This window comes from Chaetodon auriga, chromosome 13 (genome assembly GCF_051107435.1).
Source record: "Chaetodon auriga isolate fChaAug3 chromosome 13, fChaAug3.hap1, whole genome shotgun sequence".
NCBI classification, from domain to species: Eukaryota; Metazoa; Chordata; class Actinopteri; order Chaetodontiformes; family Chaetodontidae; genus Chaetodon; species Chaetodon auriga.
The window spans coordinates 14,531,945-14,545,104 of NC_135086.1; the positions used below are offsets into that span (position 1 = coordinate 14,531,945).

At 43.1% G+C, this 13,160-nt stretch overlaps 1 protein-coding gene across 1 annotated transcript in view; it reads left to right on the top strand.

Annotated features, from left to right (window-relative positions):
* LOC143330363 (ATP-binding cassette sub-family C member 4-like) overlaps positions 1-9,238 on the top strand; it is a 35,318-nt gene extending 26,080 nt beyond the window's left edge. The window contains exons 26-31 of the mRNA XM_076746886.1: positions 673-828; positions 3,705-3,794; positions 4,254-4,426; positions 5,118-5,223; positions 6,688-6,822; positions 8,192-9,238. Of these exons, the coding sequence (XP_076603001.1) occupies positions 673-828; positions 3,705-3,794; positions 4,254-4,426; positions 5,118-5,223; positions 6,688-6,822; positions 8,192-8,269 (738 nt within the window). The 3' untranslated portion in view covers positions 8,270-9,238. The remainder of the gene's footprint in view (positions 1-672; positions 829-3,704; positions 3,795-4,253; positions 4,427-5,117; positions 5,224-6,687; positions 6,823-8,191) is intronic.
* The last annotated feature ends 3,922 nt before the right edge of the window (positions 9,239-13,160 follow it).

The window sequence follows — 13,160 nt, forward strand, 5'->3', positions numbered from 1 at the left end:
CTGGATGCAGCCTCAGATCATAGTGCCATTTTGCATTTTCACAATACAAAAGGTGTTTGCTGTGGCCCACCATTAAGTTCCAGTTTTTGCCCTCCAAAGGAAAAGGTTTGGGTGCCCCTGGTAAAGAGCTTCCCCTGCCATCATTGAACCAGAGTAACAAAGACTAACTACACATAACCAACCTATGAACATTTTAAAATAGCTGCCTTCAATCAGAAACATGCAGAAGGTCCAACACAAAATGACGCAATGCATAAATATCATGACGTGAAAACAAGATGGGTTCACCTGATGCCATCTGAATAAGCTTATATAACAATACAGTCAAGATACGACGATATGTTTAGTTTTGACATTTGGCTTGTAAAGGTTCAACATTCTTTAAAAAACATATATTTTGTCCATTACCTGCTGAAGTCATGTGACTACTGTCAAAAAATTATTTGTTATACCTGCTTGTTGTAAAATAGTATGTTCTCCATCATCTATTTATGTCCATGCAATACAAGTGGTTCCATTGTAGTCAGCCATATGACGTTTCCTCAGTGACATCAGACATAAAGTGTTAGTATGATTAATAACCTGAATGAGCATGATAATGTTTAGTCTTTTTTGTGAATTTTTGTTGTGAATTTGGCAGAAATAAAAGTACCTCTCATCTCTCCACTGTAGGTCGGCATCGTTGGGCGCACTGGTGCTGGTAAAAGCTCTCTGATCTCTGCCTTGTTCCGGCTGGCAGAACCTGAGGGAAGAATAATGATTGATGGTTTTCTGACGTCTGAGATCGGTCTGCACACCCTGCGCCAGAAAATGTCCATCATCCCACAGGTGCGCTTTTTACACTGCCCTCAGTCTCAACTGTTGTATCTTGGCACTTGAAAGTACATACAGTAACCAATGGGTACAGTTGAATTAAATTAGCTTCAGGTGGAACCATATCGTCATATATTAGAATGTCGGTACAGTATTCACCTTGCAGTATGATATTATGCTGCGTTTATTGTTGCACTCTTGGTCCTTTTCTAAAACTGCTGGACTTTTGCTTTGAAGGTTTCTGTAAGGTTCTTTGATTCCCAATGATTGAGAAGAAATGTCAGATGAACACTGGAAACAGACACCTTCATGCTTTGGCCCTTTTTTATACGCCTGGCTTTTAAAAAGCTAAAACAAGTGAGGAGAATTACAGTCGTCTCTCAGGGGATTTCTGAAAGTGAGACAAACGGATGCCTTGAGACAGTTTAACTTTATTTCCGCTTGTTGAAACTGATACGGCATTAAGAAAATGCCAGCCTGCGGGTGAGTGTCAGCAGAGTGGAGGGAGGGGAGAAGACTCCCACGGCCTGTACTGTGAAGAGAGCAGTTCCCCATCCCTGACAGAGGATTAGCCCTCTACCCCCCAAACATGGGAAAGCTGCTTAGAAGAAGTCTCCCCCATCCTCACAGCCAGAGTCCCCCTGTACACCGTCACTTTGCCCAAGTCTCAAACATTTCTAGGGTGCAGCCAAGATGCCCAAAAACAGTTTCATTAATGCTTTTCTGTGGATTTGATAGGTTTCTGGCATCGCTACTACTTCAGATAAAGTTTTACTTCCTAGTCCAAACTAGTTTGAGATGGATGTGATGTGTGTTTGATGTGATTTTGTTTACTCTTTCTGCCTCTCCTAGAGGGAGAGACTTGCACAAAGTGGCAGGTTACGAGTCAGAACTTTAACTGCACGCCCATCTGTATCACATGCTGGATGGCGTTTTCATGATATGAAGTCTTACCGGTATGCAGAAGAGTAGAGTTTCTCTGGAGCGCGCTCTTAGTTTTGCAAACTTACACGCCGAGAAGCCTCTTGGATTTACACAAATTCATCTGAAAGCCTTTTTATTCTCCTGCTAGACGTCAGAGATAAAGAGATGTTCAGTCAGCCTCTCACACAGAAAAAAATCTTGATATAAATTGCTAGTTGCCTTACCTTTTCATGTGGAATTTTGTGCGAGTGTGATATGTATACTATACATTGCCAGTGAGGAGTTTCATTATTTGCCACCCACAGATTTGATTATGATAAGCTTTTATTAGCATATGGCATTTAAAAAGGATCCATTTCAGTTTCTATTGAATTCTCAGGAATGACTTCTGAAAAAAATGAATTCTGTGGCAAACAGAGGGCTTAGAATTGGTGGAGCACATAATCGGTCTATGGAAAGCTGTGCTTGAAAGCAGTTTTTCCCGACCTAACACTGAATCCTCAATTAAAGTGTGTCACAAAACTAGTTTGAATTGGGACTTCAGCTGGCTTAATGACAAGGCGGTATTTTGGTGACAGAAGGAAAAGCTCATTGGAAGTAAAGAGGTGGAACATTTTCTAGGGCACAGGTAGCAGGAATGAACTCCTGAAAGCGTTATTTTTCTGGATGAAAATTGAACAGTTAGTCCTGATTCTTCTGATCTACATGGTGGTGTGTTGAAGCGTGATTTTGTGTTTGAGGCGTGTGTGCTGTATGTGTACACTGTACATCTGTGTGCTTACACACATGAGTGCATGCCTGCGTTGCTGTCACGAAGCTGACCTGTAAGAGAGAAATGAAGGCGTGAGTCGCATTCAGACTGCAGGACACTTTTAGACCCATTGTGTGTTTTCCTCTCGCTCCTGGTCTAATCTGACAGTTGCTAGGTGAACATTTCCTATCTTGATTCGAGGTTAGATTCATATCTTGAGTAAGTTGGAGTTATCGCATTGCCTGGACTGTGATGAGGACACAATTTCAGCCTATCAGTTTTTGTTATGGACAGTTGCTTGCTGCTTTGCGTCACCTCTTTTGCTCTGAGAGACTCTCATTAAAGCTTTAAAGTGCTTGTTACGACCTTTTAAGTGTTATGAATTCAGGAATGGCAGCTGTATTTGTTCACTGATGAAACAATGTGCAAATGATGCAACATGCAGAGCTTATCTAGAGCAGCTCTGCACTGGGAGAGGCAAGATGGTCTCTGTATGGCGTCCTGGGGGAGTCCTAGTAAGTGTTCAGTAAATCACTTCAACATCGCAGCAGGATTTATGAATAAATATCTGACCTGTCATGGCTAGATGCCGGCTTGCTCCCGTTTATCAGGTTTACCACAAACAGAGTGGCATGTTGGAAGAGTGCCTGTGGACTTGCGGGCTCGTTCCTCTGCACTGTAATAAAGGGCTTTATTTACTCTCTTAAAGATGGCTGTGCCGCTGAACCTTGATACAGGTGTGTGGCTCACCGTAAATACATATCTCGGACATCCTAGCTGTCTGAGATCTGAGGCAGTCCATTCATGAGGGTAGTCAACTGATGCGATAACCCCTCTTGACGGATGCTTGTGCGTTTGACAGAGTAAAGCTGTTACTTTTGCCAGACATTTTGAGATTATCACTTCTAACACAGCTACTGTATGAAATTCTTTGTATGGTAACAGTGACTAGATGGCCCTTTTTGTGTCATATTATATATTCAGACAACCTAGCACAGCTCTGGTTTTCCAAGTAAAAAGATCAACTTATTGAAGCATAGTTGGCCAGAGCATTGAATAGAGCTCCTGAGTGGAGCAAGCCCTTTGTGAACATCTTCCCCTCAAACATTGCCTAGCGGCACTCTATAAAGCTTGTCTTAACCCTTTCATACATCTTCCCCCTTGTCATTATCTTAACTGGCCACGGCCTTCTCTTTCCATATCCATCTATCCACAGGACCCAGTTCTCTTCACGGGCACCGTGAGGAAGAATCTGGACCCTTTCAGGCAGCACACAGATGAGGACCTGTGGAATGCACTCCAAGAGGTACTCCAGCGTGGCTCTGAATGATTCCCCCTCGCCGGCCCAGGGGGGGATCCCTCTGTCCCCCTGTACAATGCTGCCATTCAGCCTCCCTGCTCGCCACAAGTCATGGGGGGAAATCCCATTAGGGCCATGGGGCCCAGCTCAATGTGCGGCTTGTAACTGGGAACTATTGAAAGTGCTGGGGGAGATGTGTTTGGGCAGTCAGGCCAACCAGGATGAAGGCTCCCCCCACAGTGAAGGGCTTCAGCTCCTGGTCCTGCCTCTGAATGGGTTTGGTGGCCTGGATTAAAGCTAGAGGCTGGCCACAAGAGAGCACTGGCCAAGGTCATCAGTGGACCTGGCCCTGCATTGTGCCAGGCGGTTAATGGGTGTGTTTGGATAGCTCTTTAAAGACATCCCCACAGGAAGCCTTTATGCAGGAGTAATGAAGGGTTGGGGCTCTGCTCTCCCTCTCTGCAGGTGCAGATGAAGGCCGTGGTGGAGGACCTGCCCAATAAGATGGAGACGGTGCTCACTGAGTCAGGCTCTATCTTCAGCGTGGGCCAGAGGCAGCTGGTGTGTCTGGCCAGGGCCATCCTCCGGAAAAACCGCATCCTCATCATTGATGAGGCCACAGCCAATGTGGATCCAAGGTCAGGCGACACTTGAATCTCAGAGTAAAACATTTTTCAGCAAGGGTTGAACAATCCTTTCCACGCGTCGCTCGTTCACCATAAACTGGTGGCACTCAAATATTTTTTAGTCATTATAACTGTAGTGCCACTACAAGGTGTGTAGTGATACTATTGTGCAAATAAATCAATAGCACACAAGTGAAACCCTGTAGGAATTTAAGACCTGTCAACAATAAGGCTTTGTGGTAAACAGAGTATGTACAAGAATGATTTTTCTTAATGGTATGATTGGAGTATTAGAGCACACTGAGGACAGGTAGCTTTTCATTAGTCTGCTGCACAGGGTGGCTGATTGATCAGAGCATCACTGCAGTGATCAGCCAGTAAATAACCCCAAAACTGAACAATTACACTATTGTTATGATTTTTAAAAACAAAAGATTTTGTGGAATCAAATCAGACACTATCATAAGTCAAAACAAGACAAAATCATATCTAGTAAAACAAACTGCCAATAATAAAAGTCAAAATAAACTGAACCTACCTTTGTTAACATAAGGAGCTCTGCTATCCTTTATCCTTTATGCCTGCGACTGCACATACCTCACTGCTGATGAACCATTGTTCTGTGTTAAGTAAAATCCCTGCCCAAGGGTGTATGGGAAGAGAGTTTTTTTGTGCTGAGGTGTTGTGTTCCCTGCTCCTTTAGAACTGACAGCCTCATCCAGCAGACTATCCGGGACAAGTTTCAAGAGTGTACAGTCCTCACCATAGCTCACAGGCTCAACACTATCATCGACTGTGACAGAATACTGGTAAGTAAGAACACAGTAAATTTCCATTGTCCAGCGCTTCAGTCAGTGTTTCAGTATATACAACTATGATTCCCAAACAGTTGGTACGCTGTATAAAACGTTCCCGAGCCCATGTATTAATATCCTTTATACAGTCTTATACAGTAAAAGTGGTGAACCTCGCTCCATCCTCGCTCGTGAACGACTGAGCCTTTCCAGGACGCCCCTTTCATACCCAATCATGATGCTATCACCTGTTACCAATGAACCTGTTACTGTGTCATAAACTTCAAGAAACCCTCCTTGTTCTCTCAATAATATCAATCTGAGCTCCTGTTGTGCACAGAATTTCTGGTACAACATGCGCGTTTTATTCCCTCACATTGTCAAACACACCAGAGATTCAGAGCTTTCAAACACTTCTTCCTTTATTTGCAAGGAGCCTGCTACACTGTCATTGCAGAGTTTTAATTCACTTGCCCTATTTTGCAACAGCTGGGCTGATTTCTCCCTCACAGCGTTCCCTCTTATTGAGCCTGCGCTCGTGCCACTTGATCTTTGGCCCTTTCCTGCTACTGCCTGCAGAGGTGCCAATTAGTGCCATTTGTGGCAGCATTTGTTAAGCGTCTATGGAGGACAGGGCACGACCTGGTGGCTGCTCGGTCACTGAGGGGGTTGCTGAGAAAAGCCAAATATCGCACAGCGGGGACTGTTTCACACCTACACTCGTGTTAAATGCCCCCAGATTGTCACACACTCCGGGAGAACTAAATTGGGGCCCACCTGAATTGCCTTGTCCAAATCCTCAGCTGTGCCATATTTAGACACAAAATGTTTTCCAAGATACAAACTCCATCTCCTAGTATCCTGCTCCTAAACTGTCGATTATGACAGCAGCTGCAGAAGTCTCCCTTTCATACTAAACACTCCCTGAAACTGGGCTTTAGCCGTAACAAACTGCTCATTACCGCTGTAAGGGGATCGAGCTTGTTAAAATTTGTCTGTGATATAATTGTAGTCTTTTCCAAACTGCTTGTATTGGCACTATTCTTTGTGTGGTTTTTATGGCATGTGATGACACAGAAATGATGGTAATTTTCTAGAGTGTCTTCAAGGTGTGATTGTTGGATTTGACTGAGGACCACCCCTGAGCTGCTGAAATGCCAGGATAAATACATGGATAAATCACTGATCTTCAGTCTGTCAGAGTCAGCGTACCTGACTTTCACACTGCTAACAGACTACGCTCATTGTCCGTGGCCCTGTCGAGCAGAAACAGGCACCTGTGTTTGTTGTTGCATGAGTCACATAAAATGGTTGGTTCCTGTGTGCACAGAACTACTGTTTCCCCATTCATCTTGCACTGTCTGCATGCATCACTCAGCAGCGAAACAGCTGAAATGTCAGTTTTCCCCAAAGTAAAGTATACAGGTGATGGCACACACACTCACTCGCACACACCCAGCATTGTATGTGTGATTGCAGGTTCTGGCTGCCGGCAGGATCCAGGAGTATGACCAGCCATATGTGCTGCTCCAGAACCGGGATGGGCTTTTTTACCAGATGGTCCAACAGACAGGCAGAGCTGAGGCCGCCTCGCTGCTGCACACAGCCAAACAGGTAACCACACCCACCTGTCCCCATGTCGCTAAATAGAGTCCAGCCGTGGCACACTAATCCCAGACTCTCCCTTTAACTCCAGACTTCATTGCTCACCTCCAAAATAATACAGTCAAGCTAGAGAAGATGTGCATAACCCTGACAATGCAAAGACACTTGATTACCATTTTAATTTAAAGTGCCTACTTGGAGCATTGCAACACCATAACATTAATTTCAAGAGAGAAATTGTCCCTTTGTAGATTTACATCCTCAGATTTTATCGAGGAAACTCCCCGTATAATCTTTTTTTTTTTTCTCATAATGTAATTTTGAGATCATTTTGGAGATGATTCTAGAAAAGCAGCTTTCTTTGCGCTATATCTCTTTGGAAATATTGGGTTTAACTTCATCGCGATTTGGGATAAACTTTCTATGGGGATTACTGTAATAGAGAATGTTCATATTTCTCCCCTGTAAAATTCATTTGTGATGTATTTCCCCTTCAGACACTGAACAGATAAGAGGCGGCTATTCATTGTTCAATTCCATTTTATGTGCATCTGTCTGGGACTACAGATACCATATTGCAACTTCAAACAGGTCTTTGTGAAATAAGAAAAAGTAGGCATCATTTCATTTTCTCTCTGTCCCTCGCACAAATTTATCAGCGGAACTGTATCTTCTCAGCCAGAGGAGTGAAATGAGTAAAATACTGATTTCAAAGACTCAGCACACTGTGGTATTATTTGGTGTCGTCTTACCCTGCACACTGGCGGATTGGTAGTGACATTGTTCAAGCCCTTACGTTTTCTTTTCTTTATTGTAGGGTGCTCTCCTTAGATCAGATTACGGCAGCATCCATAACTGTCTAGCACCACTTATTAAATACTGAGATGGTCCACATGTTGTGTGTCAAGTTTCTATAGTTGTCAGTCAAGGTTTAAATACATTCAATAATCTGATATCAACCTCCAGCTCCTTTGTCCGTGTCGAAAGAGAATCCCGGAGTAGACAGTGTATCTCATGCTGAGGCCAAGCTGTTTTCACCACTTTTGCCTCGTTTTCACTCAACTTCCTGTTATTGAAATCGTCGGCCTGTCAGAGCCTCTTTGTATTAAGAAATCACCATTCCGCAGACACTTTCAGCAAGCACACAGGTAAAAATGGATTGAAATAAAACAAATAATTTCAGCGATTATACATTTCTCCCTTGGATTTCACAGTTGTTTATGAGGCTAAATAAGCCACTTTTGCATGCTTCAGCGGGTGACAAATCCCTTCACCCGGCGCCGACTGGATCTGTCATAAATCACACCTTAACAGATCGTAGCTTAGATGGGACTGTGCGCTTGTATTCTGTGACGCTGCTTCACTGATTCGCTTCCAGGTTTACATGAACAAAAAGCGAGTGGCAGACGTGCGCTGTGCCAAGGACATCCGTGTCATCTGCGAGACGTCTCTTTGACAGTTTGGAGAGTCGCTATGGCCCTTCGCACTTACCATCACTGACCAAATCTTTTACCCGATATACTTAGACTCCTTGCTGTGTATTGAAACATCTTTAGACTCCCAGCAGGCCGAGTGTAGCGTGTGCTGCGTTTGATTGGCATTGTCCTTTGCTCTGGAGCAGAAAAGAAACAAGTATCTGAGGCAGGATGTGCCTTTATTGACAGCGTATGACTGCATGGCTTTTTATTGATTGCACCCTGCTACATTTATGTATGTATGCTCTGGCCTCTTGGCCAGCTTCGGTCCTGCACTGGTGCTCAAAGGAGTGCAGGTATTGGATGTATTAATCCTGGTGCAATAAATTATTGGTGACTTAAATTATTCTTTTAAGGCAAATATTGTTTCATAGGTCTTTTTATTACTTGGATAATGCTTGAAACGATGAGGAGAACCTGAGAGGAAACACCAATGTTTTCAGCAATTACTGTGCCTTAATCAGACGATTGATTTTTTTTTTTCTGTAATTGCACTGTTTTAATTGAGTAGTCTTCCAGCACTTTGACGATAGCGGTTTTATGTCTACCTCAGCTCCTGTCAGCAAAGAACAGGAAAGTGGAAATGTAACATGTCATGTACTGGCAATGTTAATGAAAGACACCAAGAAATGTCCGAAGTTTTACGTTTATTGCCTCAGTGTCATATCAGCTTTCTCTCTTTCCTCTTTTGATAAGTGGGCTGTTGTTGCTTTACAAACGTAGTGCTATTTAATTTGGCAATAATATGAAATATAATATGACTATTTATAACTATGTGTTTTTTAGGCTTTGTTTTCTATATATTTGTGTTTGTGTTTCTAACCAATTGAGTGTTAAAGGTATTTTTTCATGAGTTTGCGCTTTAGTCATAAATAAGTGGTACATATGATCACTTCTAATTTCCAGCAAATTAAATTCAGATTGCATATAATAAAAGAGAATTGCTTGCATGTGTCAGTACTGTCTTCATTTTGCCTTTCAAACATCGTCTCATGTTACTCTGACTCACTAACCATTTCCTCCCACTGTTGCTCATCCTATATTCACATGTCTGAATGGTGTGTTTGCTTCAGGTCAGCGGTTACAACTGGTCTTGACCAAGATGCTACAAATTGGTAAGTGGTTAAGGAAAACAACCCAGTGATTATTTTGTTGAGTCAAGTGACTTTTGAATCCAGTTTCATGGTGGAAAAGTAACATGTCGGCGGTGCAGTATGACCATTAAGTCCCAATTAAAATGTAATTTCGCCATCACCAGCTCAATTAGAAAAGAGCTGTTAATTCGCCCTCATACAGACAAGAGCAGAGCCGCTGATTGCACATTCAGAGACGACTGTCAGTAAACACTTAGCTTGGTATATAAAAGGCAGCATTTAACCAGGCCCAGATTTGGGTCGTGAACTGCGGGACATCAGCCCCTTTAAAAGCTGAGTGATTTACACAATTCATTAAAGCCAGTGAATCTTCAGCCAGCGTCATATTAAATGGTTACTTACTCTCAAATAGCCCCCGGGGAGTTGAATTGTTGGCTCGCGAATAGATTAAAGTTTACATTGAAAAGAGAAATTGAATTCAGAGGTAATCAATAGCATAATGGGCCAGTGAGAGGAGCCTGCTGCTTGAAATGAAATTACCATATTTTTAATCTTAATTTTCCACTCTGTTTATCTGACAGTGTGGATGTGCAATCCAAACAGATAATGAGAGAGTGGGATATTGACAGTGGGGTCCTCTGGAGTGCTTGTTTCAGTGATTAAACGCTGTGATCTGTGATTACTTTGTGTCGGGTGTCAGGCTGGCGGCCAGAGCCCGGCGAGACACAGGCTCATAGCAGCTGGAGCATCATGGGTCTCTGAGGTGCTAATGCACCTGACACAGCATTGACAGCATTCGAAACCCTATCAGGGACTGCACCACACGGCAGCTGCCACAATAGGAATACTCATGGCACTATCTACATCAGAGTCAGCATATATCCTCTCTGCTCTCCCCTCGATAACAGCCAGCACAAGAATGGCGACAACAAAGTTTGCACAATAAGTATTATTAACCAGATACCTTCCTACGTCAGCCAATAATAGCAGCATTTTAAGACATATCTGAATAGGTGTGCAAATAGCAATGCCGTCGACATAGTGCTGATATAGCTTTAATAAATAAATGTCTGAGAAACCTGTCTGTCCACACAATGAAGTTTAATCCCAAAGAAATAAAACACAAAATAAGAGTCAGCACAATGCGCAGTGAGGCAGTGAATGAAATGATGAATTCACACTGTGGCGTTCAGCCCATCCACACTTTAAGAGAGAAGTGATACGCCGGTGCTGATTTGAGGATGTGATACATGTTCTGTGCAGCTAAAGATGTTTTATTGTCAGTTGAGAGAATAATGTAACAAGTACTGAAAGTGGTGCAAATTGTTTAAGGTTGTTTTGTTACGGGCCAATAAATACGGAGTCTGAAGGCCATTTTGGGTTGAGGAGACAATGTTTTTCACAAACTTTCTGTTGTGCCAGCACTTTCCTTTGTGATGGATACTGCTGTTTGACAAATGGAAACAAATTGCATGGTGCAGGCGCCTGAATGGCAGGGAGTTGGGGAGTGTCAAACTTGGTGCTGAAAGACGATGAAGCGAGAGCCTCAGGTTTTTGTGGGCGACTCAGACCTGACTGATCCCAACATAAAGTACTTGTTGAAGAGAAGGAGAAAAGGAGAACAGGATTTCGACAGGCTGCAGTGAAATTAGGAGAATTGACTATGGCGGCTTTGTTCCTAGCTGGTGACATGGGGTGGGGGAGATGGGGAGACTGGAGCGATTCCCCAGAGACTCTGCGCTCAGCCTTTGTAAAGTGACTACAAACTGAATATCTGACAAGTTCCCAAGGCCTGACATGACTCTGTGTAGAGCTAAGAAAAACAAACAACAAATGGCACGTTTTTAAGATACGTGTGGTGACACTGGTTGTAGTGTGTTAGAAAATGGCTTTTTATCTTGTTAAAAATAGGTCCTCAATTCGGAATATGTTGATGCGATATTTCCTAGATTGTCGCAACAACTGAGGCAGACCTAGTTTTTCCTTCCTTACTTTGTGAAAGTAGAAAAATGAGACCTAGCAAATGTTGATTTCCAACTTATTAGAGGGCTTATAACTAGCAGCGTCTCTTTGATCCCGCTTCACAGAAAAACACAAACATTAACTGCGAGCGGTTCGTCCCAACATGCACACGTGAGCTCTGATCAGCCGCACTGTATCATGGTGCCTCAGCAGTTTAGTGACCACCCCGGCCTGGCCTGGCGGACTGGCCGACTTACTGCTACAAACAGTAATTATAGGTCACACATGTAATGGATGATTATGCCTCGTAAACTCTCCAGCCTGTGGTTTGTTTCAAACTCTGCACAGTGTGAGTATATTTACCATTCAGCGGGTAACTCCATTCAGTTTTTTATCCACAGAAGGAAAATCTCATTTCTAATAAAATCTTTGAGATCGTAAAGAGGAACCTCTGATTTATTGAAAACAAGACTTAAAGAAACAGAACAAGTGGTCTGACAGAAGCCTGGGTTTTTGTAATTTTACCTGCCCCTGCTACTTGGAACTAAACTGGCTAATGTGGCCCTTTGAAAGGCCACAAATAGGAAACCTCTTTGCATGCTTTAGCCTTAAATCCTGGGCATGCTCTGTCACCTTCCAAAAGTGCTGTTTGATTCTTCAACTGCGAGAGAAAGAAGAAAAGTGGAGGGCTAGACAATAGCAGAGGGCTTATCTCATCAGTAAATAAGGCTTATTGCTTAAAGCTATAAAAGGCTATGCTTATTGGTGATGTCATCCCTTTGTGGGAGATTGATGAAGCTTGAGGCAGGGGGCATAATGTGAGTGTGAATACATGTGTGTGTGTGTGTGTGTGTGTGTGTGTGTGTGTGTGTGTGTGTGTGTGTGGAGGAGGAGGCCTAGTGCACCAAACTCAAGAATTTCCAACTTTCCCCTGCAGAGTTTGATAGAATTTAAAATGTATGACATATATTTTAACTGCTGCTGCACTAAAATTGCAGTCTTTGGTGGTAAACTAACCCAAATGTACTTCAAAGTTCCATCTGGCCAGGGGGCTTTTATCCTTGGCCATGGGAGCGGTTGATGTTCTGTGCATGTAAACGTGCAGCTTTGGGTAAAGGTGGGGACAGCTTGTGTCCCCCATTATTGTCTGGTTGCATTTACGTGGGTCCAAGGGCCCACTGTGTCTTTTCGGGTTACTTTCTCATCATTTCTCCTAATGTAGAGACCCACAGGGTTGGTGGCAAGCGCACAATGCGGCTGTTGTATGGTTACTGTCAGCTCTCTCAAATAAGGCTTCCTGTTCATTAGACTTCTTTTCACCTCCGCACAATGCGCCGGCTTTGCAGCAATAGTGAGTCGACGCCCATCTCTTCAATGCCATGTGAATAGTTCTAAATAGTGTTTATGCAAGCCATTGTTGTCTATTGTGTGTCCAGTCTTAATGCACAGTGATTTGCCTGCTTTTGTAGCCTGGGATACATTATCTTGCCTATGTGGCTTCAGATGCATGCCTGGCCTTTGAGCCAGTAAACAGTCTAAAAGTTAACTCCCTATGGACAATGCTGGAGATGCCTGATAAAGTAGGACAGAATATACTAACTGGCCCATTTCATGTCCCTCTGTAATTGCTCAAATGGCTTCTTCCTCTGCTTCGTGCATGTCTGTTTTAATCTTTGTAGTTCCATCACTTTAGGATTCTTGTTTTCTGAAAGGGTCACACCTCTCTAAATGATTTTTTTCTTCTTTTTTTCCCCCCTCCCCTAGGAAATGTAATAATTAAAAGAAAGTTTGGAGAAGAGAGTTAAACTTAACCTCA